This window comes from Rhinolophus hipposideros (assembly GCF_964194185.1).
Source record: "Rhinolophus hipposideros genome assembly, chromosome: 18".
NCBI lineage: Eukaryota > Metazoa > Chordata > Mammalia > Chiroptera > Rhinolophidae > Rhinolophus > Rhinolophus hipposideros.
The window spans coordinates 8,053,356-8,081,233 of NC_138064.1; the positions used below are offsets into that span (position 1 = coordinate 8,053,356).

Here is a 27,878-nt window from a genome sequence, read left to right on the forward strand (position 1 = left end):
GTCAATAGATTAATGAACAGTGGTGTCCCACAAATGCTGGGTAAATTTTATAGCATTAAATGCCCATCTCACTATTTTAAATAACAAAACTAAATAGACCAAAGCAATGCACCTCAGAGTATCTAACTTTCCTGTGTATCATTTGGATGAGTTGATCCGAGAGAATTTTTGGCCAGAAGCTGGTTAAGTATTATAGTCTGCCACCTTTTCCTCCGCCTCCCAAAAAAAATGATGTCTTTCATTTTAGAATAGTTAATGTGGAGACCTTCTTTCTGGCAATAATTAGGCTGTAGTTGTCATTCTTTTTACCTAATAGAATTTTACCCTTCTGTTTCTATAGAGAAAAGGCCTATAAAGAGATGGTCAGTTAATCAGGAAAAATATAAAAAGAAGAGGGTCAAAGACAGCTTTGTTTTATCCCTTGGGACATGTCTGTCCTATCAAAAGACAATCCTGTCCCTGGCTCTTAAAATATTAGGGTTCAAGGTCTGTCAAATTGAAGTTCCATCTTCCCCTCAAACAGCTTTGCCTGTAACTGATTATGGAGAACAGAGTCAAAAGCTGAATATCGTATGTGCTGTAATCTAATGTTATTCCCGAGAAATTTGTTCCCATGCTGGTAGTGGGTGACAGAGTGGGCAACAGTGGTGGAGCCACATCTAAAATGGGCGACAACGGACAGCCATGCGTAAAGCCTGCCTACTTATCACGTATATTAAGCTGAACAGTCCAGATTGCAACTTGCCATCTGAAAACGTTTATTGAGTGCCACCCCATCTCAAACACTGTGAGAATTCAAGAGCGAACAAGAAACTGCCCCTGCCATGTAAGAAGATTATAGTGTAGAGTAGGAGAATGACAAGTAAACAGATAATTAAATATAAAGTGTTAACTGCCTCCAAATGTACAAGCACAGGTGCTACTGGGACATTATGGGGGAGGGGGGAAGAAGGAGTGTTAGAAAAGGTGTTCTGAGGAGGTAATTGAGAACTAAGACCATAAACTAGGCAGGGGAGGGGTTCCCGAAAGTGCTTTTGCATCGGCGAAGACCTGGGTCTCAAAGAAAGCATGGCTCCTTGGAGGAAACCAAAGTGCGACAGTCCAGCTAGGACCTGGAGTCGAGGAAGAAGGAAGGGAGCTAATCAGGGACCAGATGATGTAAGGTCTGTATGGAATTTGAGCTTTTTCCTGTGGGGAGTGGAGCTCCACGGAAGGTTTTTAAGCCAGAAAGAAACAGAACCAGACTTGTATTCTAAAAAGATAGCAGCATGGAGAATGGCTTGGTGGGGGGCTCGTCTCTTGGGAGGGAGAACTAGGGGAATGCACCTGTGTGTGAGATGGTGCTGGCCTGAACAAAGGTAGTGGGGGTGGGGAGAAACAGAAAGGTTTGTATGAGAGAGACTCAGATGGCTGAATCCCCAGAACAGGGTCACGTACTAGATGTGAGGGTAAAAGAGAAAGACATGCTAAGCCTGACACTTCTTTCATGACTTGGGAAACTGGATTGATGACTCCACTGCCCACTGAGGTAAAGAACCCAGGGGATGGAGTGGTTTAAGGAGGAGTTTAGCACGTGTTGGATTTAAGGAGCCCACAGGAGTTCAAATAGGGATGTCTTTTCCGTAGATAATATACACGCTTAGAACTCAAGAAATGATACAGATATGAGCGCCATCAAGATAGACTTGTGACTTGAAGCCTTGAACGGAGCCTTCGGATGTCCCTGCCTGTGCCCCTCCAGATGACCTGCCTTACAGCAGAGGCAGAGTTAATGGATCCTTCTAGATAATGGGGCAGCTAGGAGAGTCCACATCTTTTTCATCTTGACACAACCAACAGGAATTGGTCCCTCACCACCAGCAGGGGCGCAGACTTTATCTTATTGGCCTATTTCTTCCTAAAATTCTGCTAAAGAAACCAGGGGAGTGTCTAATCATTATTGGTTCAACTGCTCCAGTTTTCTTCGGGAGACAAGTTTAATAAATATAAACATGGGTTGTATAGAACAGTTCAATTTATGATTTACACATGATAATTTTTGAGCCAAATGAAATTCACTATCTAAACTCTTTGCTTATCTTTTAATGGAAAATAAGCAGACTAACAACTGCTTTACCTTTTTAGCTCACTCCCAATATGTAAAACCAAAACTTTGAGAAATATCTTCTTCAATATAAGGGGGGACGTGGAAGGTTATAATGCCAGACTTGCTGATTGATTGGATTTGGTAGGTAGGAGGCAGCTGACTCACAGGATTGGGTGGCTAGATAAGAGAGGTGAAAAATACTCAGTCAAGAAACTCAGAAGAAGGGGCAGATCTGAACATTCTGAATTTGGGGCGCCTGCCCAATATCCAGATGGAACTCTTGAAATGGCCATTAGGTCAAAGTTATGGATTCTGATCTGAGGAGAGTGATCTTGCCTGGAAACACAGGTTTTGGAATCACCAGCTTCTAGTTAAGAGCTGGAGAAATTTGTAGGGATGAGATTTTCCTTCAACTTGTAGAGGAAAATAAAGATCAAAGAGGATTAAGACTGAGCACATATTTTAGTTATCTGTTATTGCAGACCAAATTACCTAAAAGGTCACACATTTCTTAGCTCACAGTTTCTGGGAGGCATAGCTTAGCTGGGTCATCTACCCCACTGTCTTTCCCAAGTTGCAAGCAAGGTGTCTGCCAGGGCTGGGTCTCACCTGCAGGCTTGACTGGGGAAGGATCTGCCTCTAAGCTTGTATGTTTGTTGGCAGAATTTAATTCCTTGAGGTCTGAGGTGTTGAACTGAGGGTCTGTTCCTAGCTGACTGTTGGTGAGAGGCCACCATGGTTCCTTCCCATGTGGGCCTCTCCAACATGGCAGCTTGCTTCACCAATGAGTATAAGACACAAGGCTACAGAGAGAGTCCAGTCCACCAGCAAAACAGGAGTCACAACTCTATGTAACCTAATCACAGAGTAATATCCATCACCTCTGCCATATTCTAGAAGTTCAAAGCAAGTGACAGGCCCCACCACACTCAAAGAGGTATTACGCAGATGTGACCACCATGAGGTGGGAACCATTGCCCATAGAGGACTCACTGGAAATAAAGACCTAGGAGATCTTTAGATGCCTCTGGTGACAGCAGCTGTGCCAGAGAGTTAGGAATAGCAATCAAACTGCCCACAAAATGCAAAGAAAGTTTGACCTAGAAAACAAATGATATTGCGAAGCCTGAAGACCCAGATTTGTGGCCTATGGAAGCTGCAGCAATTCTACTTGTTCAAATGCTCTTTTTTTTTTTTTTAATATGTGCAAAATTAAGCATCTGGATAGGCACTTAAAAGATCTCTGGGCCTAAAATCATACAATAGTAAAGAGAAAATGTTGGAAGAGCTACAGACATATATCAAGTCCAGTTTCCTTGGCTACTCCAGAACCACCCAGCTAACCATCCCCAACACCTCCTGCCTCAGCAGCTTACCCCAACAAAGCTCTCTGCAAAACTAGCTCCTCTCCTCTCACAGTGCCAGCAGCAACTCAAACCATCCTCTCAAAACTCTTCCTGCAAGCAATAAACCTTCGGTGACATCAATTGCCCTCCTCTCTCTGGAGCCCTTGACCCTGTACATTGCTGGAAGCAGACACAAGATGCATAATCAATGGTCCTGGGCAGACGTGTGGAATCCCTCATAAAAGGAAGTTATGCCAGCCGTGAGCGGGGGCTTCTGGGTCAGGAAAGCTTCAAACCACAGGCACCTCAGGCTGGCCCTGCACATGCACTATGTATGTGCACTTTGCTTTACTCATCAACAAATAGCAATAGTGGTTTTGGGGAGGAGTCAGCACAGAGAGGCTGAGGGGTGGGGGGGGGGGGTCACATGTCCTCTTAAATAGAAGTGTTTAAATGCATCTCACACCATTGTCATGTTGTAAGTTTACAAATTTACAATTAATTGAGACCAAAAGTGACCAGAAACCCACTAGACTATTTCGGAACAGAGTAAGAGGTCAGAGAAGCAAAGCCACGCATTCCCCATGTTCCAGATTACCCTGAAGGTGTTCAAGAGCCATCGCACCAAGATAGCCTAGAAGCCTTCTTCCCGCAGAAGATAAAACCAGAGTGGATTTTTCAGTTTGGTCCCATAGAACCCCAGAGTTAAATTTAGCAAGGATTCAACTAAAGAGGTATCATGCCATGAGAAGTTTTTGGCAAAATCTATATGATCTTGCTATGAATTACATTTATTCTTTTTTAAATATTACAAAGAGGTGGTTACATGTTAGGATTTGATTTTTATGGTTGTCTTACTCAAGAGTCCTATTTTTGTAGCAACATACATACAATTAGCTTATGAAGTAGGTGTGGGGAGGAATCCCAGATGGTGTCCAACTATGACCAGTGCTGGGCTTCTGTCCTGTCTGGGTGTGTCTCATTGAACTTGTGGGGTGGATCTGACATAGTGCATCTGCTTAGGGGACTGGGGACTCTCCTAGGGAAGAACGCATAGTAATGTGGACGAAAAAGGGGTTCTAAGGAAAGTAACCTCACAGGGTGATCGGGTCATAAATTCCTAACTGGGCAGGCCATGGTGGGGAGTCACGCCCCAGGCCTACAACGTTTTCATAAATGGTTTATCTTTGCCTTAAGCCAGTCCTACTCATTGTTTTTGTCCATCCAGGTTAACCTTTGAAATGCCTCTTTTTAGACCCCTCAGAAGCATAAATACCCTCCATAGATCACATAATCTTGTTAACTATCCTGCAATCCAGTCCCTGCCTTGCTTTCTCCCATCTTCATATAATCTTCCTTATGTTCCCGCCTTAATTTCAAATGCATAAAAGAAGCTGCAAAACTGTCATTCTCTGAGCATTTGAGATCTTGCTTCTCAGCAATTATCGTCACTTTGGCATAAATCAAATCTTATAAACATTCTCTACAGGTTTGGACAATTTCTTACATTGAAAATAAGTACAAATCCAATTACGCAAAGAAGCATGGTTCAATTTAAAGAGTATCATTAGAAGGAAGAGAAATTCTAAGAGCCATATGGTGGCTGTCACCACGGGTCCAAATGAAAAACTCTAGCAGGTTCCACTTCTCTCACTACAGACTCCTGAATCCTGAGATCAGGGGCTGTGAGTAAAAACTGAACTAGCTGTTTCCCCAAAAACTTGTATCAAGCAATGGGGTGTTAAGTCACCCTGCTTTGTCACCCCTTCTGTGGGAATTTCAAAGAGAAGCAAGAGGAGACTTCGCAGTGGACCAATGAGCAGCACAGGGTTTGGCACCGAGAGGGCTTCTGAGCAGCAGCAGCGTGCCCCACAGACATGGGGCTGCAGGGGTGCCTGCAGAAAGGTGTCAGTACCCATCAGAGGTAGACTTACCTGCAGAAGGGCCACATGTACTGGAATCGGCCATGGTGTCCGGACAAAAGCAGTACCACCCATGTGGCAGCTATCTGGACTCTTCGCAGCTGGAGCCCTGCGAGAGCACGCAGGCAGCTGAAGCAACTACAGAGGAAGAGACACGGAAGGTGCTAGCTCAGTTAACCGGAAAACCCCACTTAACCAGAACCCCGCCTTTCCCTCGCATTCTGCTGGACCAGATGCCATCCCCTGCGTGTTGGGTAAGATTCGTGAGCAAAGCAGCCTATGAACCTCGCCTGTGCAGCACATGTATGTGAACTGGCAGGAGGAAGCTGTCTCCATTCCCTGTCCTGAGCACGAATCCTAGGGACACGTGTGGCAAAAGTCTCCATTGGAGGAATAAATTAGTTTGCACTCACCTGATGGAATACTATGCATCAAAAAAAAAAAAACAATGATATTGTTCTACCTTTAGTGACACAAAAATATGTTTGTAATATAGAGCAAAGTAAATAATAGCAGATTAAAGATTGTGGGGACTATTACTCAACTGTATGCATTTATCAACACTTACAGAACTGTTTACGAAATAGTTCATCGTAGTGTAGTATGTGTAAATTATACCTCAAATAGAGCAGATTATAAAATGATATTTACAAAGGGATCCAATTTGTGTGTGTGTGTGCACACAAGTTAATAGTGGTTATCTCTGTTATAATTACAGATGATTTTTTATTCTGTTTTTCTCTTTTTGTTTAATTGCCTTTTAAAATTTTTCTCAAATGACTAGGTATTGCTTTAATATTTTAAAGTATGATAAGGAAGCACAAAATATATTTGGGATAATGAGGGGAAAGGATGGCTGGGTCTTGCCTGGTGCTGTGTGTCATGGGAGGTATGAGAGGAGGCTGGTTGTAAGAAAAACCCAGTAGGTGCTCATTAAATGTTCCTCCGATGAATGAATGATGATAGTGGCTTGTTTTTATCACAAATCTCTAGTTTAGTAATAACAATGTCACTCTCATTTTAGACCCAACATATTAGCAATGCACACTCATATTTTAATCTCCACTGGAGTGACAGCCACCTAATTGCTTTCAAACCACATAGTTACCACATACTCCATCTGAGCTCTTTCATTTTAACTTTCTTCTTATCCTTACACCTATCTCATCCCTTATTTAGACTGGGAAATAGATGACCACAAATGTCTTGGTGACTCATAATTGTTAGAAAGATAGCTTATGTGTATCAAGTTGAAAGGGAATTAACAAAAAAGAACAACTAATAATTTTCTACAGACCTGGCCAGCAGCCTCCTTTGTTGAGAAATAGCAGGAAAAACAGCCACAAGACCAATCCTCTGCCTTTGAAGACACTGATTGTTTTGTGTGTAAGAGATGATCAGATACTTCCCAGAAACCTGCCAGCTTGCCAGTGAGCCTTTGTGTGTGTGTGTGGTATGTGGAGTGTGGGATATGTGTGTATGTGTGTGTGCTATATGTGGTAAGTGTGGTACATGTGTGTGTGTGTGTGTGTGATGTGTTAGACATATGATCAAGATTACATAGCTGGATGGATGGAATTTGGGGTCCACCTCAGCAGACTGGAAACATATTAGTATACGGGGGACATTTAATGTAGCCACTCAATCAGTTCTCAGTTTTTCAAACAACTGCTAAACTCTTGCACATAATTTAGACCCAGAAAGGTCTTTAGATCGTTTTCTCAAGCCCACACACTTTGCAAACGCGAGTGGAAGCAGACTGGCCAGCGTCACACAGGCGCTGGCAGCTGTGCCTGTTGAACCGGTGACTGGGCCCTGCGCTTCGGAGACAATGTCCATGTGCTTCTGAAAAAGTCTGAGCATCCTCCCTGAACAGTGTGTTCTCCTCTGAGACCTTCCGCAATCTCATTTCTTTCACCATTCAGTATTAAAAACCCCTGTGAAGAGAGAGCCACAGGAGGCCTGAACACCTGGCCAGGCCCCATTTGCTAAATGCATGAGGGCATTATCTGCTAAGAAAGGCTGCTCATCAAAGGCATGTTAATGACAAGCCAGGGGATGAGACAATCAAAAACGGACCCTGCTGCATCGGTGAATAAAAGGGAAACCTGAGGGACAGCAATGCAACCAGAGTGCGCCTTAGGCTGGGAGAGAAGACCTGTCCCCTCCCAACCCACCGGGCACAATTGGTACCTTTTCCGCTTCCAGCTGTAGGCATCTCTCACAAGCGCCCCCTGCAGGCTTGTTGGTGTCATTTTGCATGTGTTTCCCTCACTAGACTGGGAGTTCTTGAGGAAAGCGCTCATTGTGTTCGTTCCAAAACCCAGCCTTTGTCCTGCAGTAAATGTTAGCTGTCCACAGGTAAGTGAATAAATGGCTTTCCGAGGAAGGCTATTTGTTATCTAGCACTGAATAACAAATCAGCACAAATTTAGCAGCTTAAAACAATATTGATTTTTTTTTTAAATCTCACAGTTTGGAGTGTTGGCACAATTTAACTGGGTCCTCACAAAGTGGAAACCCAGGTGTATCGCCCAGGCCACATTTTCATCTGGAGGCTCAGCTGGGGAAGAATTGCTTTCAGATACACTGGGGTTGTAAGCAAAAGTCATTTGCTAGTGGTTGTAGGACTGAGCCAACTTCTGCTGGAGGTCAGCAGGAGGCCCCCCTCAGTCCCTTGCCATGTGGGTTTCCTACTTCGTCAACTCAACAAGGAGTCTGCAGAGTAAGACTGCTAGCAGAGTGGGTTTTAGATACTGTCACAGCAACACTGGAGTGACATCCTTTCACCTTTGCCATATTCTGTTGGTTAGACCCAAGTGATGGGTCCCACCCACATCAAGGGACAGGCATCACACAAAGACACAAAGGTAGGAATCTTAGAGCACCATCCAGAGTCTGTCCAGCACACAAAGAACAGAGTAAATCTTGCCAGGAAATTCTTTGCTTTGTTACAATTGTCCTTTTACTCTTCTCTCACAGATAGCTTTGCTGCTGTTGGCAGATGGTTTCTGGAACAAAGTGCAGCACCAGTGGCCCCATATCCTGGGAAAGGAGAATCCGTTCAACCCCCAGATTGAACAGGTGTTTGGAGACCAAGGTGGGCACTGAGCTCCTTGTGGACATGCACTCCAGGGCAGCTCAGATAACAGAACCTTGGCAAACTCATCCAACAAGCAGTCATAGGGCTGCAACATCACAGACTCGTTGGCTCTCTTTAGCAGCGTCTTTGCACAGTGCTTTTCTCTCACGTAAGAGCATATTCAAATGACAGTGTGATTCTGTGTGCTTCTCGATCAGTTCCCCTCCAACTGACACTCAAATGACCTTTAATAAAGTGCTTTGGATGCCATTCCAAGTAAGAGAGAACATGCGGCCTTGAGCGGCCAATTGTTCTAAAAACAACTAAGAAATCCGGCGTGTTCACCAACTTACCGAGGTGTTGGTGCACCGGTCCTCCCTCATTGTTAACATTTAACGGTGGCTCTTCCTCAGAAGGCTGCTGATTGGGTGCCAAGGACTCTCACAAAAGAACACAAACCTGGACACACAAAATTAGGGACATACGTGAATGTGTAGAATGAGAAAAGAAATCACCACAATCTACAAATGTTTAAAAGTTCACAAATATCATAAGACCCACAAAGTCCAGAAAAAAATGATAATTTTTATTTCTTTAAACGATTCTCTTACATTTCTTTGGCTGCATTACCTAATTGTCTCTTCTTATAACCATGATTTTTTGATGTTATTGTCTATAAATAGAACAGAAAAATAAAGTTTGTTGCTCACTGTTGATAGTTTCAAGGAGTTTCCTTTAGTTACACAACTTACTATTGATCAAGTCGTGTGCATTGTGAGGATCTTTGCTGAACTGGGAAAACCTCTATCAAATTTCCTTTGTGTGGGACCCATTAAAGACACACTATTTGTAGTGTTGTTAAAGCTTGGTGTCCACATAAGCACAGGAATTCTGAAAAATCCTATGGCACACCATTCTCATTGGGGTGTCACTTCCCTTGCCCGTCTCTGATTGCAACCATGGATTTGGGGTCAGTCTGTGTAATTTCCACGTGCACACTGTGCCACCAGCACCCCACCTCAGGCAGGCATGTCTTCCCACATTCTTCCCTCAGAAGCGTGCTTGACTCAGCCCAGAGGTATGGGGCAGTTCCACTCCAGGAGTACCCGGAGCCAGTGAATAAATACACCAGCCTCTCCCCTTAGTAGTCAGTGAACGGAGGCATTCTGTGTGCTTCTCTGGGGATGTTGTGATCTGACCACTAACCATGCACCATTGTCACAAAGCTTGTGGATAATAGGAGTGTACCCAGAAGCCCAACAACCTAACTGCACAGAAATGACTGCAAACCACATAAATATTTCAAGCTAAACTCAACTTAAATGGGGATCCATTTCAACTTCCCCCAAATTCCTGTGGCTACTACTGGACATAAGGGAAAGTGTGATGGAGAGGAAGCAAGTCTGTTAAAAATCTCTTACTTTTGCAAATTTTAGAAAGCATATGACTATGGGATCACATGGCCGGACCTCTCCCAGGGCTTGAGAAGGGACTTTAAAACTTAATTGTTCTTAAACTTATGGTAAATCCACCTATGGTCACAAGATTAATTTGTCAGGTTGTGTGTGAGCTTCAGTTTTTTAGGGGTGAAATACTTAAATCGTCAACCCATTCATTTCTGTCACCTGGATGGAACCCTTAGTTCAGCATGAATGACCAACACATGTCCCGAGACGTAGATCAACAGGAGACCAACACATTGTCAGGTTTCAAGCAGGAAATGCAAACAAGGAGAATGAATTGGAGAGTGTAAGGCATGGAGGTGCTGGGGTTTGGAGACCTGCATCTCCATGTCCTCCCGAGGATGTGTCCACTTACAGCACCTTGGTAATTGCTTTGCTGGTTTTGGTGTTCCAACATCTCCCGTTATTTTTAAGCACCAAAATACCGATACTTGTAGGGTTTTTTAATCTGAAATTTTAATCAATCAGCCTTAAGATAAACCCAGAGAACACTGCACTAAAATTCTGTGTTCTTATAGAAAGAATTCTATTCAATTCCTCCTGTATTGAAAATGTTTCCAAATTCATGTATTGCTATTCTAATTTCAACTTCCAAGAATACGAGTGAAGTTGATTATCCTGTGTTACTTTTGCTGTTGTTGGAGGGATAGAGAATTCATTTCAGGCCCCGATTTTTTTTTTCCAGAAGGCCCTGAAGAAATAGAGTTATTTTCAAAGTTGAGAGAAACCAGAAGGAGTATAGAGAGAGGGGGTGCCCAGGCTGAACAGTCCCCAGCCTGACCACTACTTTTCTCCTATCCTAAACATCATCTCTGTCCCTGCTATATTTTCCTGTTTAAATTCTCTTAGGAACTGAACCCCCCACCGTGGGGAATAATTGAACCAGTTCCACTTTCATCATCTGCAGCCTGAACAGGCTCAGGTGAGAGGCCAGAGGCACCTGGGCTGACCTCACTCTTGGGATACAGAACCAAGAATCAAAGGTGGGAGATGTGGTGCTCCCATCTCACTTTTTATAAAACACCAATACTGCACAAAATAAATACTAAATTCCACTACTGTCACCACAGAAACCGGAATCTTAGGCCAGGCCCTCTCCACTGGGTCGGGAGTATGTGGGTGAGGCACGTATGCTTCTGCCTCTGTTCTCTAGACTCCAGACCAATCCAGACACATTCCTTCTTTGAGATTCAACCACATCTTTCTCCCTGGCTTGGGGATGTTCTATCCCTTTAGTGTGCTTTGTGTACCTCTTGACACTTCTGAGTGTCCCGCATTGACAGGCTAGCCACAGGAGACAGCTTCTAGCCCATATTTCTGCACTGGTGCTCCACGAGTAACCATCTTCAGCCTCTAGTTTTGCAGAATCTCTGTGTGAGAGCTGTCCTTCCTCTGCGAGGCCTTGGAAGGGCTTTCCAGGGTGACTCACATCCGTCTCTACCCCGTCCCCATTTCTGGACCGACCTCTGATGTTGAGGAGCATCAGACCTGAACAGAATCTCTATGAGATAAGGACCAGGCCTCTCATGCTCACTCCTTTACCCACAGCCCTCAATGCCTGGCCCATGAGAGGTGCCCAGTAAGTAGTATTGAGTGAGTGAATGAATAAATGAATGAATGACACATGAGTGTTGCTTACTAGGTCACACTTTGTTATTTCTTGCTTTTTAAAAGCAAGAAATGTTCACTACAACTTTGTTAGCAACAGCCGAGACAGGGACGCAACCTCAGTCTCCATCAATAGGTGAATGGATACATACAGAGATGTGGTACACCTTTACAATAGAATATTAGTTAGCCATAATATAGAATGAAATCGTGCCATTTGCGATAACATGGATGGACTTATGGTAAATGAAATAAGTCGGACAGAGAAAGACAAATACCACATGATTTTACTTATATGTGGAATCTACAAAAACAAATAAACAAAACAAAAGAAAACTCATGGATTCAGAAAAAAACAATGATTACCAGAGGAAAGGGGTGTATGGGGTTGGGCGGAAAAGGGGAAAAGGATTAAGAAGTACAAACTTCTAGTCATAAATAAGCCACGGGGACTTAACGAACATCACAGGGAATAGAGGCAATAGAATCGTAATAATTATGCATGGTGACAGATACGACTCGACTTATTGTGGTTATCACTTTGTGAGGTATATGAATATTAAATTACTATGTCATACACTGGAAACTAATATAATATGTTGTATGTCAACTATAATTAAAAATAAATTTTAAAAATACGTGAGTAATTAAGGGGGGAAAAAAGAATTTATTTTTTTGACACATTTAAATTAGCCCCATTGTATCATTCTTCTTGTGGTAAGAAGGATAAGAACGAAAAGCAGTCAACAGAGAGGATGTATTCCTCTTTAGGCATGCTTGATGGGGAACTTGGGGCTTCTATGTGTTCTTCATCTAAACACCCCAAAACTATATTGTCATTTGTCTACCTGTCTTGCCCTTCACTATTGAAATGGGGCTCCTCATTTTCCACATGAATAATTATTGAGAACTTCTCTTCCCCCGCCCACCCCCGAAGCATTTTTCATTTGGGAATAGAGCCTTTTGGGTTCAGGTCCTGGTGAAAACAATTTTCAGGCTCCCTAGCAAAAGCTGATCGGCTAAACAATCTTTACATGAGATTTGTATTGATACAAACATAACAGGACCAGAGCCCCCAGGAATTTGTACCAACTTCCCCACCCCACCGCTCTTACCAAGTTAATCCCAGTAGAATAGGGATTCTTAACTAGAATCCATGGAGACCCCCTCTGCCAGAATGAAGAGTGCCTATGAACTTGAATGGGGGGGGGGGAATTGTCTTTACTATTCTGTAAGTAAAATTTAGCATTTCCTTCTATTATGAGTATACGACACAAAGCAAAATTGTATTTTTAGCTGTCTTTGTCACAAATATTTTCAGATCACATTGCATTTGTTGCAGATACAGTTCATTTGTATTATTCATGGCAGTTATGTTTTATAAAGTTGCCGTGAACACTGGTTTAGCAAATACTGAATGAACCTTTGCTCCTAGGTTGACCTAGAAATACAGGGTTACATTCCTGCAAGATTCTGGTCACATTATCATCACCCAGTCAGCACATAACCTTGTTTTCCATGTGGTTTTTGTTTAAAGACACCTTACTTAATTTGTATTTGATTAACATTGAATTCACAGCCAACAGCACGATAATTCACATCGTGAAAGAAGCTTGTCTACACATCTGTTTTCTCCATAAGGCACATCACAGCCTTCCTGCACTTAGAAACACTAGACAGCATTTCAGCACTGCACTTGGAAGACACTATAAACAGTGAAATCACCAACAAAAAGCATAAAAGTGCCAAAAATGTGGCAGTACAAGGACACTTGTTTATAATGTGAAAGTTGAAACAAGAAGGCAGAGCTTTATTCAATCTCAGCTGGGAACGTGCGGGCAGGAGACTGAAATTTTTTTACTACTCAAATGACCACAGAAGTGCCGTAAGTATTGATATGGGGGTTACAAATAAATCTTAGTAAGTAGGCAAATTAACAAATACAGAATTCACAAATAATGAAGATTGACTGTGTATTGAACTATCATTTATTGTCATCAGTACTTTGAAACAGCTGTAGTTATTAGATTCATTAAAAAACCAGCGTGTGTATTAATAGGTGCCCATTTTTAAATATTCCAAAATATTTTTAGTAATGTGATCTTTGGTTTCAACACTATTGGTTTTCTTTGTAATCCTACATGTTTGTTTGTTTATTGTGTTATTTTTATAATTTAAAAATGTTAATGTAAGAAGGGCTCCCCAGGCTTCCCCAGCCTGCCAAGGGGGTACATGACACAAAAAAGTTTGTATGGTCTGGGGTGTGGTACTTTGAGAAGAACTCCACAGTCAAGAAAGTCTGGAAGCATTGCACCATTTCTCTGCTTCCCGGAAAGTCATGAGCTGGAAGTTCTGTAGTAAAGACGTCTGTTCAGCTCATCATTTACCCACCATTTTTGACCGAGAGCCTTTTCCCCATTGAGTAGTTAGGAGAAGGCTATGGACATCATGCTTCTATGGAACCCCTTGGGAGAAGCTGGTTAGAGGAATTCGCGTCTGTCTAACACACTCACTGGCTAGAATCCCTACTCCTCATCTTTTGTGTGAGGCAGGGTGTCTTTGAATCCTTCTCGTGTCAACGACAGCTTTCCTGGTAGAACAAAATGACAAAGGCAGCGCCTCACTAGGGCCCCGAGATGCATGGCACATTCATCTGCTCTATGGATTTACAGACTCATGGAGGCATCAATACGCTATTAACACGTCAGTTTCTCATTAAATCTGAGCACAGAATCCATGTTTGCCTGGCAGGATGAACTCCTCTGATCTGGCAGCGATTCTGCCATAAATATTCATACAACAAGGGCTCTTTTAATCTGGTCCTTTGCTTGGGGTAAGGGAGGGTGGGGAGAGGTTGTTTTTAAAGCCTGTTTTCTAGGTCACTTGTGAAAAACCACATTATCAAGAAATAATGGCCTCATCATCATGAATCTATTATTAAAGGAGGATTACACTTCCGAAGCTTCTGGGTGGATGGAAATACAGAGGAGACATAAAGAGCACAAAATGAGTCTTGCTAAGGATTTGGTAGGGGGTTGAGGGGGGGACATTGTGCTCCTGGGCAGCTGCTTTGTTTGTAATTAATTACAAATTGCATTTACAGGAACACTTTGAGCCTCAGATCACTGCAAATGTAACTCAGGTTCACAAAGCTTTGGTCAATAAACTGCGGCAGGAGGATGAGCGGGAGGGCACACTGAGGGCTTTCATGGCAGCCCGAGCTCAAGGTGGCTTCCGATGCTGGAGATTTTCAGTCTCACCTGAGGACTCCACCCTCTGAGATGCACACTTTGCACAGGATCAGCAAAGTCCCCAGGTGCTGATATTTTTACAGTGGTCTCCAAGCTGAAGTTCTGCAAATATCAGCTGGAGCCAGGGCATGGTGTGAGGCTGCTGGGGGACCAGAGGGCTTTTGAAGGGTAGTAAGTGGAGACTCCAGGCTCATGGAATGCTCGTGGAAAGAACAAAAGTCTGCTCTGCTGCTTCCTGGAGCTGGGGGACACGTCAAGACACAGTCAGTGGGTATTTCATGAAGCAGCAAGCTTTGGGAGGCACTCATCTGGGTTTGAATCTTGTTTAGGTTCCTGGTGTGTCCGTTACTTTGTCTTTAAGATGGGACCAATGATAGCTGTCTCCCAGCATTAGTGTAAGAATTAACAAGAGCTGATGTTTGCAGAGGGCTAAGTGCCATAGATTATATTATATAGTATCACTGAACCCTTACAACAACTACATAGGTAGGTCTGCCATGAGTATCTACTTTTAAAGATAGGGAAACAGCGGCAGAGAGCAATTCAATAACTTGCTCGAGACTGCACAGCTAATATATGAATCAGGAACCTGAAGCCAGGCTATCTGGCTCCAGGCTCCATGCTGCTAGCCACCAAACAACGCCACCCTTATTAAGTAAGATAATGTTTATACAACATGGCAAGTAATCAATCAACACCTGCTCTCATCATCTCTATAACTAAGGCATGGTTTGGCCACCACACATGCTTTGTCTACAGAAAAAAAGGAGAACTCATCAACAGAGACCATGCTTTGGCAAGCTCATATCTTTCCTTCCCATATCTTTTTTCATCTTACATCCCAGCCACAGGAAATTTGTTATTACAATCACAGGCAGTGGGTAAGTCTCCAAAGATGGCTGCCAACCATGGCTGCCACCAAGGAGGCAAAGCTGCCACTTTCACCTTCTTAGGTGTTGGAGCCACCCTAGAAGGAAGTTGAAGCAATGCTGCTGTGAGAGAAGCCTTGGCGGATGAGACACCATGTGGAAGAGAGAGGCCACATGGAGAAGAACCTAGCTGCCTCAGCCCACACTGAGGCTTCCGATGTGTGAAGGTGGCTTTCTTTGACCTTCCACCTCAGGCTGACTCCAGCTGGATGCAGCCCAATGGACAATCACAGCCAAGACCACATGGAGCCCAGCCAACCCACAGAATCATGGCTATCATATACTCTTCTTATATCAAGACTAAGTTTTTGAGGGGGTTGTTATACAGCAACAGTGACCCAAAACACAAGCAAAGCCCTCTCATAGCTCATGTCTTTCCACATGCTGTCTGCTCATTCTTCACTCTGTTCTCTGGAACACTCCTACTCGTTCTTCAAGATCCAGCTCATTCCACCGTTGTCATGGATGGAAAGATACAGACACACTCATAATCTGCTGGAGGGCCTAAATGTCCCTAGGATTAGGTTCAGCTGCATAGGAGTGAAATCCAAAATAACAATGCTTTAAAAAGAGAGAAGATTATTTCTCTCGCCTAAAAGACATCAGTGGTAGGTGGTTCAGGGCTAGAATAGGACTCCACGTTGCTCGGGATCCAGGTTCCTTCTTATCTTGTTGCTAGCACAGAGCTATCCCTTTGTGACTCAAAATGGCTTTCCAAGCAAGTGCTGCCATGACTACTACACCTGAGCCAGCAGAAAGTAGAGAGGGGAGAGGAACGGCCACACCCCTCCTGTGACAATAACTTCCACTTGCGTCTCAGTAGGCCAAGCTTAATCCCATGGCCACCCAGCTTTGAAGAAGGTTAAAAATGTTTGCTTAGCCACGTGTGCAGCTGACAATAGGAGTTCTACTGCCAAGAGAGAAGGGAGGGTGGATATAGATGGACAAGTAGCATTCTCTACCCAGTGTAAATTAGAAGGCAATTTGGCACTATGTGTAATCCACATGTCAGCTACTTCCATCCCTTGATACTCAAAACATGATCCTCAGGGGCGGCCAGTTAGCTCAGTTGGTTAGAGTGCGGTGCTCTTAACAACAAGGTTGCTGGTTTGATCCCCACATGGGCCACTGTGAGCTGCACCCGCCGCAACTAGATTGAAATAACTACTTGACTTGGAGCTGATGGGTCCTGGAAAAACACATTTAAAATAAAATAAAAAGTTAAAACAACAACAACAACAACAAAAAAAAACATTGTCCTCAGCTCAACATCATCAGCATAACCTAGAAACTTGTTAAAAATGCAAAATCTTAGGTCACTGACTAACGAGTCATAACTCACATTACAACAGCATCCTCAGGTGATTTACTTGCACAACACAGTTGGAAGCACTCATCTAGACCAGTGGTTTCCAGCCCTGGTTGTATAAATTGGAAACTTTCTAAGGCCTCCTGATTTCTGGGTCTCACCCACAGACCATCCAATTTCATTGGTCTGAGTGAATCTAGACCTGTGATTCTTAAAACCTCCCCCTGGTGATTCTGATGTACAACCAAGATGGCAAACCACTGCTCTAGGCTATTTGGGGAAAAGACTTTGTCTCACAATAACTCCTGAGTCAGACCCAGGCTGTAGCCTCTTATCTGCATCTCTGGAAATCCATTTTGGGCTTCTGCTCTTTTTACCAAACCACACCGTACTTTTCATTTTGGCCATTCTGTGCATACTTAATAATGGTTTGGAAGTAATGCAGAAGGTTACACTGTAGCACAGTACAGCAGACGACATGAACTGTACATCACATACCGTGCCTTTCAACCCCCACCACACCTGGCAATCTTCTGTCGGGTCCCCCAATCTACAGGTTCATTGCCACCTCCTAAATGGCTCGGTTCTACTCCCACTCAACTCCTTCCTTGAGCCCTTATCTGTGGTACTTCTGGAAACATAGAAATTCTTTACTTTATTGTGCAAAGCAAATCATTTCTCCTCTCTTTACCTTACTCCTTTGAAGTCTAGCATTTCACATTCAATGGTTCACTAGGGAGTTTGCCAAAAAATACCTACTCTACTCTAGATAAAAAGGATGTCACTCTCTTAGAAGACAGAAGTGGCTTTGGGAAAATGGTGTTTTAAATAGCAATAATACAATAATTCCTCTTTACCATACATATTTCAAATCTTTTAGAATCCATTTCTGACTGAGAATCCAGAAACCATTTAAATATTTATAAATTTACTTCTTAATAGTAAAATATTTTGTAAGGAAAAAATACACCATAAGCAGAGTCAAAAGACAAACGGAGAAATTGGTGGTGGGGGAGGAATGCAACTCATTTCACAAAGAGCTAATCTTCTCAATATATAAAGAATTCTTGAAAATACAGAAGAATAAGACCAATAATTCAACGTTTAAATTGGTGGAGGATATGAATAGGCAAAGTTCACAGAAGAAATCAAATGCCCATTACACATAAGAAAGTGTGAAAATATGCTCAACTTCATCATAATTGGATAAATGTTAATTAAGCTACTCTGAGAGACTTCTGGTTTTCAGTTCAGTATATAAGAAGTTTGGATGTTGTCATTCCATCCCAACAACAAGTAAAAAGTTGAACAAACTAAAAACCAACAACTCTTCTGAGATCCCTCAGAGAATTGAGAACACAGGGCAAACTGCCACCCCCAAAGTTGGATAGACAGACAGGTGGAGGCAGAGAATCAAAACTTAACAGAGTAGAAACCCAGAGGCAGAAATCTCACGGGAATTCTACTGGGACATCATGTGTGGGTTTCAACAAAACTTAGAAGACATACTAAAAGGCAAAAAAACAGTCCAAAGCGACAGAGCAAGCATCAGACCAGACTCAGATGGCAGGATGTTGGAATTATCAAACTGGGATTGAAAAATAGAGACTAAAGCAAAAAGATAAGGAAAGAAAATACTACCCAAGAACTGTAATTCAACTACAAAAGGTGTAACATATGCATAATGGGAGTCCAGAAGGAGAAGAAAGAGAAAATAAGAACAGAAGAAATATTTGAAACAACAATGACTGAGAATATTCCCAATAATTAATGCCAGACGTCAAAGCACAAGTCCAGGAATCTCATACCAAATGGAACAAATGCAAATTAAAAAAAACAAACACCTAGACATCTCATTTTCAAATTGAAGAAAATAAAGATAAAGAGCAAATGGTGCTGGAATAATTGAACATCCACATGTAAAAACCAAAACAAACAAAGAATCTAGGCACAGACCTTACAGTCTTCACAAAAAATGACTGAAGAATGGATTATAGAATTAAATGCAAATCAAAAAACTATAAAATAACATAGGAGAAAATCTGGATGGCCTTGAGTTTCACAAAGAATTTTTACATACAACACGAAAGGCACAATCCATGAAAAAAAAACCACACAATTTAGAAGCTGGACTTCATTAAAATTAAAAATGTCTGTTCTATGAAAGACACTGTCAAGAGAATGAGAAGATAAGCCACAGATCAGGAGAAACTATTTACAAAAGACATATTTACAAAAAAAAAAAAAAAGATGAAGGACTCTTTTCCAAAATATACAAAGAACTCTTAAAACTCAACAAAAAGTAAAAGAACAACCCAATTAAAAAATTGGCAAAGATCTGAACAGACACCTCACCTAAGAAGATATACACATGGCAAATAAGCATATGAAAAGATGATCCACATCATATGTAATTAGGGAATTGAACATTAAAACAACAATGTACTACCACTGAAAGCCTATTAAAATAACAAAAGCCAAAACAGAAAACACAGAATGCTGGTGAGGATATGGAGCAACAGGAACTCTCCTTCATCGCTGGTGGGAATGCAAAATGGTGCGGTCATTTGGAAGACAGCCTGGCAGTTTCTCACAAAATTAAACATCCTCCTACCATATGACCCGCGAATCTTTCTCCTTGGTATTTACCCAAAGGAGTTCAAAACTCATGTCCATACAAAAACCTGCACATGGATGTGCATAGCATCTTTATTCGTAATGGCCAGAACTTAAAAGCAACCAAGATGTCCTTCAGTAGGTGATGGATAAATAAACTGTGGCCCACTCAGACAATGGAATATTATTTGGTGCTACAAGGAAAGAAGCTATCAAGTCATGAAAAGACATGGAGGAAACTTACATGCGGACCACTAAGTGAAAGAAACCAATCTGAAAGGGCTACATGCCCTATGATTCCAACTATTTGACATTCTGGAAAAGGTAAAACTATGGAGACAGTATAAAGGAGTTCCCAGAGATTGTAGGCAGTAGGGAGGGATGAATACGCAGAGCACAGAAGATTTTTAGGACGTGAAAACATTCTGTGTGATACTATAATAATGGAGACATGCCATTTACATATTTGTTACAAGCCATAGAATGGACAACACCAAGAGTGAACCAGAATGTAAACTATGGGCTTTGGGTGATGATGACGTGTCACTATAGGTCATTGATTGTAACAAATGTATCCCTCTGGTGAGCATGTTGGTAATGGGGGAGGCCGTGCATGTGTGGCGGGGAGTAGATGGAAATCTCTGCACCTTTCCCTCAAATTTTCTGTAAACCCGAAACTGCTCTTTAAAAATTGTTCTAATAAAAAATTTAGGGCAAAAATATGATCATCTTAATAGATGCAAAATAAAGCATTTGATAAAATGGAAAAAAACTAGAAATAAAATTCAGAAAACTGGAAATACTAAACAGACATTTTTCCAAAGAAGACATATAGATAGTCAATAGGTACATGAAAAGGTGCTTAATATCACTAATCATGAGGGAAATACAGATCAAAACCAAATGAGATCAAAATGCAGATCAAAATCACACCTGTCAGAATGGCTATCATCAAAAAGACAAGCAATAACAAGTGTTGGCAAGGATGTGGAGGAGAGAGAACACTTGTACCCTGTTGGTGGGAACGTAAATTGGTGCAGCCACTATGGAAAACCGCATGGAGGTGCCTTAGAAAAATAAAAATAGAACTACCTTATGACCCAGCAATTCCACTTCTGGGTATTTATCTGAAGGAAACATAAACATAAACATAACTAACTAAAAAAGATATCTGCCCCTCCATGTTCAATGCAGCACTATTTACCATAGCCAAGACATGAAAACAACCTAAATGTCCCTCAATGGATGAATGGATAAAGAGAATGTGGCATATATATATAGTATTTCATCGAATATATATATATATATATATATTAAATACATATATATATACATATATATATATTTCCTTCTTTTTATGGCTGATAGTGTTTTCAATGAAATACTATTCAGCCATAAAAAGAAGGAAATTCTGCCAGTTGCAACAACATGGATGGACCTTGAAGGCGTTACTCTAAGTGAAATAAGTCAGAGAAAAACAAATACTGTATGATCTCATTTATATGTGGAACCTTAAAAAAACAAACAAACAAAAACTCTCACCTCATAGATACAGAGAACAGACTGGTTTTTGCCGGAGGCAGGGTTAAAGGGTCTGAGGATAGTTGGAAAGTGAACTTTTTTTTAAAATGTGATTTAAAATAATATCAAAAAGCACAAATAGGTAACCACAAGATTGCCATGGAGATACGAAAGACAGTTTGGGGAATATAATCAATAATGTTGTAAAGGTTTTATAGGGTGTCATATGGGCACTTGTCTCATTAGGGAGACCCCTTCATGGACAGTGTAAATGCCTGACCACTGCACTGTACACCTGAAACTGAAGCTGAACAATAATGAATGTCAACTATAATTTAATATATATATTGTCACGGGATGTGGAGTACAGCACAGGAAATAAAGTCAATGGAACTATATCAGCTACATATGATGTCAGAGGGGTAGTAGGTTGGGGGAGGGGAGTTATCACTTTGTGAGGGGTGTAAATGTCTAACTATTACATGGTTTTGTACACCTGAAACTAATAAAAAACACACACACAAAACATGTAAGAGTAAAATTACAAAAGACATGTGAAAATAATACCTTGCTGAAAGAAATTTTAAGAGACGTAAATAAATGGAGATACCGTATTCATAAATTAGAAAGCAATATTTTTAGGTTGTCAATTCAACTAAAATTGATCTATAGATTCCACATAACCCTACACATAATCCTAGAGACTTTCTAAACAAAATTTGAAGCTGATTCTAAAATATATAGAGAGATACAAAAAACTTAGATTAGGCCAAGCAATTTTGGAAAGAAAACAGAGAAAAATAGAAGTGTTTCACTCCCTGACTTAAAACTTACTGTAAAACTACAATAGTCAAGATACTGTGTTATGGACTTCAAGACAAACAGCTCAATGGAACAGAAAGAGTAACTGGAAACAAACCCTCATCCACATGTGTGGTCATTTGATTTTTTCCAAAGGTGCCAAAGAAATGCAAGGGGAAAGGTCTTTTTAATAAATGGTATTGGAACACCTGGATATTTTTTTAAATGATCTTCCACCTCTGTATTTACCATATATAAAAGCTAATTTGAGGTGAATCATAGACTTAAATGTAAAAGATAAAACTAAAAAGCTTCTAGAAGAAAACATTTAAAAAATCTTCACAGTTTGAGGATAGGTAAGAGTTTACGAAATAAGACACAAAAACAATTTCCAAAAATGAAAAGAAAAACTGGTATATTAGATTTTAGGTGGAATTAACATGATCCTGTTACATTAGACAAAATTTGTAACTTCTGTTCATTCAAAGACAGCACAGACTGGGAGAAAATATTCACAAAATGTATATCTTATAAACAATTCCAGCATATATAAAGAATTTGTACAACTCAAAAAAAAAAGACAACCCATTTTTAATAAGCAAAAGATTTGAAAATATCAAATCTTTACAAAGAAAGGCATATGAATACCCAATAAGCACATGAAAAAGCGCTCAACATCCTTAGTCAACAGGAAGATGCAAATTAAAACCACAATGAAATACCACTTCACACCCACCAGAAGGGCTAAAAAGGAAGATTGGCAGCAGCAAGTGCTGACAAGTATGTGAAGAACTGAGACTCTCATACGTAAGCCCTATTGGAAAAGGGTCTTACAAAAGCAATTATAAATCTACTGTATCACCCAGCAAGTTCACTCCTAATTATTAACCAGCATATGTCCACAAAAAGACTTGTACAAGAGTGTTCATAGCGGCTTTTTCATAATAGCTAAAATCTGGAAACTGTCCAGATGTCTATTAATAGACAGGATAAACACTACAGAAATACTACTCAGCAATATGAAAGAAACTACTGACACACACAACAAGAAGTCCCAGAGGATGCTGAACCAAAGAAGCCTTACACAAGCGTAGACACTGTTTAATTTATATGTGTATAATTTATATAAATATATATGGAGAGAGAGAGAAAGTGAGAGAGAGAGAGAGAGAGAGAGAGAGAGAGAGAGAGAGAGAGAGAGAGAGATGAAATTCTAGACCAGGCAAAACTAATCTATGATAAAAAACATCAGAAAAGTGTTTGCCTGGAGTGCGGGAAACTGGAGAGCAACATGAAAGAACTTTCTAGAATGATGGTGCTGAATGATAAAAGTTTGAGTTACACAGATGCATACACTTATTAAAACTCCTGGAACAGAGCACTTAAGATTTGTGCACTTCATTGTATGTATATTTGATGAATAGATGGGCAGCTAGATTTGTGAATGCATGAATGCCTATCTGTTATTTACCTTTATAAAAATAAGTCAAGAGGGATTTTTTTAAGCACCTTAAGCATGAAATATAGATGCAGGTACACCTATAAATGAATTATTTTTCTAACAATTCTTGAAAGTCTATGAAAGGTCACTGGAAGAATCCATTAAAATGTTACACAGTTTCTTATGACTTGTAATATTTTTACAGACCTATAAAAAGAGTTCCATGTCTATGCAATTGCTAAGCTATTGGTTTCATTACAAGAAAGAAACGTCAGGGAAAAAAAGATGTAAGCTCCTAAATTTTAGAGTACAAATAATATTATAATTTGGAAGAGGGAAATACATAAGGGAAAAGAGAAAAAGGATAATTAGGATGTAAAATAGGAAGGAACATGGCTCATGAATTACCTTGAATCACAATTTTAAAATATAATTATCTTAATTCATTCCCATGTATGAGAAAATGTACAAATGAGCCAACGGTTTCTCCCTGGTCTGCTGACAACTTTATTAAGCCCAGTGACTTCTGATGTCCCCATTCAAAGAAGCAGAATCCCTTTATGGGAGACCAGGCCAGTGGAAAATTTGCAAAAGGAGGCGAGAGACATCAATTAGATGTTGGATTACATTGCAGACAACAACAAGACTGATTAGCTGTGAGGACCAAATACACAAAGGGAATGTCTACCTACTGGAAAACCTGACATTTCAAGTGCTGGCTGTTTGCTCTTTAGCACTGTCGTCCTTCCCCTTCCCAGCCAGGTGAGGCTGCTCTGCGAGGGTGCCAGGGAGGGGCTTCAGCTCCATCCATCATGATGGAAGAGCTCACTATGTCATCCTATTCTTTCTCATGGACCCCGAAGAAAATGAAGAACAATGAAGAACATGGGTGAAAAGCCAAAAGTTGGCAAAGAACTTAAAGTGTTTTTTATTATTTTACAATATTTAGTGTTTTTAGTAAACACGGGCAGCAATGTAATATTTTGCCTTTTAAAATCAGGCCAAGCTTTGAATGTTGGCTCTGCTGTGTGACTTTGGGAAGGTTACCTAACCACCCTGACCCTCAGGTTCCCCATCTTCTTATATCCTTATATTTAACACTGGGTGTCTATGAGAATTAAATGAAATAGCACCTATTACAGCTCCACAACCCTTATCTGCATCCCTAAAATCCAAACACCTCCTACAACAAAGGTTTTTCCTAACTCATTTGGAGGCAAAACTTCATCTGACCTGACCTGGGACCGTTTAGTCTTTTTTTTTTAATTCCACTTAATGTGGACATTTATGTTTCTCCGCAGAAATACTAATGTTTTGATTAGGGAGAGTGTCCCTAGATCCTTCTGGAATACTACATAGTAAATGGCATATACACAGTATTAGCTTTTTAAATTCTAAACATCCTGAATCCCAAAGCACATCTTGTCCCAAGAATTTCAGATAAGGGACAGAGAACCCGTATGACATCTTCACTTCATTGTTATGTCGATTCCCTCCTCTCACTTCATTGCATTTTAAGACCTCCTATGTGTGGATTTAATTTATGTTAAAAGAGTTTACATGAGCTGATTGCCATTGCTTTTGAGTGCATTCCATGATATCAGTGAGTTTGGGGGTCATCTTTCAGAAGAAAAGCACGGTTTCTGAGCAAAGCATTCTGCCACCTTTAGACAGCCTGGAGTCTCCAGGATACAGACTGCAAGCAGGAAAAATTACGACCCCTCTTGTTCAGAAGACAGCGTTGAACAAATGAGAGGAGTTGAGAAAGGGGAAACAAGGGAATGGCCATCCCTTTGGCTCAAGTCCACCAGGAAAACTGAGAAGACAGACAAGTGACTCCCACTTGGCCTCCCGGCTGAGATGCCAACAGCTCACCTAGAACAGGCCCCTTGATAATCCAGCCCGGGCACTAAACAGTGCAGCATCTGAGCAAGTTTTAATATGAAATGGCTAGTCTATAATGCAGCAGATGGTAAGCAAGTGGAAATTTGAAAGATCTGACTTGTAGAAACTGGTCTTTGAAAGTTGTATAAATTAAAGTGTGAGTACAGTTACAGAAAATCAGTAGCTTTCCATTTCAGGCTGCTTGATTCTTTGGCATAAACTGTTCTGAGGGATGTTATATGCTGAAACTCATTTTTATCTACATATAAAGATGAATTAATAATAAAAAACCTTAATTTGATTAAGAGCATAAGTAACCAATCTTTTCAATGTGTCTCAAATGCCACTTGAGAGCGACCCAAAGCGACTTGGCAAAACCTACCAGAGAAGTATGGGCACCATCTAGTGGCGAAACTGTGTACACGTACCACTCTTAGGCTGTTACAAACTCAATCCTCAAACTAAGAGGTTCTTGATCCACAAGACAGTGTTATTTCCTCACGTGCAGACCTTCCAGAATTCTATAATAAACCCTGCAAATTCACAATGGTAGACTGATATATTCATCAACTTTGTGTTAAAAGAAACATAAATGGAAAAAGCTTTATAAAGAACAATTTTATAAGAATTAAAATACATATATATGTATGTGTGTGTATATATATATATATATCCACAATACACACACACACACACACTCACACACACACATACACATGCCCATGTATGTATTCATGCCCAGGTTCCCAACATTCAATACTTTGTGCCTGCCTCAAAAACCTTGAAACAGCATTTGAGTCATCATTCTCAGCGTTCAAATGTTGCCTTTGGGTTATGTATGAGCATTAGGGAGATTTGAAAAACAGTGGCAATCAAGGAAATAAACAAACACTACTCAAATCAGAACAGGCAAAGGCAAGTTCTTCAGGGCCTGTTGTAGCCAGGCAGCCAGCCACCACGTCCCTCGTGCTGTCAGAGACTCAAAGGCAGGCCAGGAGCCCGAAAGCTTCACAGTGGGAAGAAAGGAAGGCTCTGGGCGTGCCGTGATGGAGGCCATCAGCATGGGGAGCTGTGGGAGGGTCCACAGCACCCTGTGTGATGGGTTAGCGGTGCATATTTAGCTTTCTCCGGTAGGTCTTAAATTGGAATTGGGAATAAAAATTAGGGAAGCTGTCAGTTATTAATCAAGCCCTGGCCATTTGGGAGCAGTTGTTACAGGGGTTAGCGTTTGGCTTCCTGGAGCAGTTATTTCAGACAGTGGCCTGACATCCTACACATCTGACTTACAGCAGCAAGCTGCCTTCCGATACGTAAGGCGGGGGCAGCGTTGTCAGCTGGTTGCTGTAGACTGGGGGCCAGGGCTCTATTTTTAATTGTAGTCTGGTCACTGTCCATTTGTATATCCAATCTGTCACACCAAAGGCAGCAGCCCGAAAAAGGACACTCCAGCAGCAAAAGCCCCACCCTGAGTCCTCTGTCCCCTCCTTTCCATATCCCAACGCTTGGTGACATGAGCACCCAAGAGACTGGAGTCCGTTAGAGGTCTGCTCTTGATCCTTCCTTGAAACAGTGAAGAAGCATATAACAAACTCAGGAGGACAGCAAATAGGACGCAGAGCCAAATACATGATGTTTAAATGTGCAGAACAGCATAACCTGCCCCCAGTCACACTGTCACCCAGAAGACTGACAGCAATCCTCTTCACCCCGTCCATCCCTGTTAAAACCCTAACTTCTCCTCTGAGACACGTCACCAAGGAGACCTGCACGCCCTGCATGCCCTCCCACTCCGAGTAGGAAAACTCACAGGTCCTGGGGTAGGAAGGGACTCACCCCGCCATGTGTGCTCCTACCGACCCCTGAGGCTGCCTCCAGTCCTGGGGAAGAGGAGGTTGGCGTCCCTTGGAGAACCTGGCCATTGTCCTGAGTTTCTGGGCCTCAGTGACTCCCTATGGGCTTCTCCCAGCGAGAGGGCCTGGACTCCCACCCCCCAGAGGCCTGGGTCGGGAGATGCCCCCAAGACAGTGACCCAGACCTCAGGCCTTCCACACACAGTCCAGCTCCACCCTCCTCCCTCAGCCCACCAGATGCCCTTTCTGGGCCCATGGATGCCAAAAGGAAGTAGCCAACTCCCCCAAAAGTGGTTTTCTTGGGAACAGGAAGTTCTTTAAGACCGTGTTTCTCAGTCAAAAATGCTGTGAAGAGGCGCTTAGAATCCCCCAGAGCAGCGTCTCTCCGTGTAAAGCATGTGAATTTATTCCAAGATTCAGTCATGCTCTATGGCTGCTGCCCTTCTTTATATAAATCTGAAGCAAAAGTGAAGCTAATGCCCCAATTCAAATTGTCTGTCCCCACTGCAAGCCAGTTGTCTGGATTTTTACTTCTGGGGCCATGATTGTTGTATGTGTTTGCACCGGCCATCAGGCATAGGTCTGGGGTCTCATTATGCTTTAAGACAAGTGTGGGTTATAAACTATAATTTAGGAAGGAAGGAAGGAAGGAAGGAAGGAAGGAAGGAAGGAAGGAAGGAAGGAAGGAAGGAAGGAAGGAAGGAAGGAAGGAAGGAAAGAAGGAAGGAAGGAAGGAAGGAAACGATGGAGGGAGATAAGTAAGGAGGGA

The 27,878-nt window shown here is 41.7% G+C and overlaps 1 protein-coding gene across 1 annotated transcript in view; it reads left to right on the forward strand.

Moving 5' to 3' along the window:
- AOAH (acyloxyacyl hydrolase) overlaps nt 1-9,150 on the forward strand; it is a 136,072-nt gene extending 126,922 nt beyond the window's left edge. Inside the window, exon 19 of the mRNA XM_081079479.1 lies at nt 8,337-9,150. Within this exon, the coding sequence (XP_080935605.1) occupies nt 8,337-8,465 (129 nt within the window). The 3' untranslated portion in view covers nt 8,466-9,150. The remainder of the gene's footprint in view (nt 1-8,336) is intronic.
- Nucleotides 9,151-27,878: the final 18,728 nt, after the last annotated feature.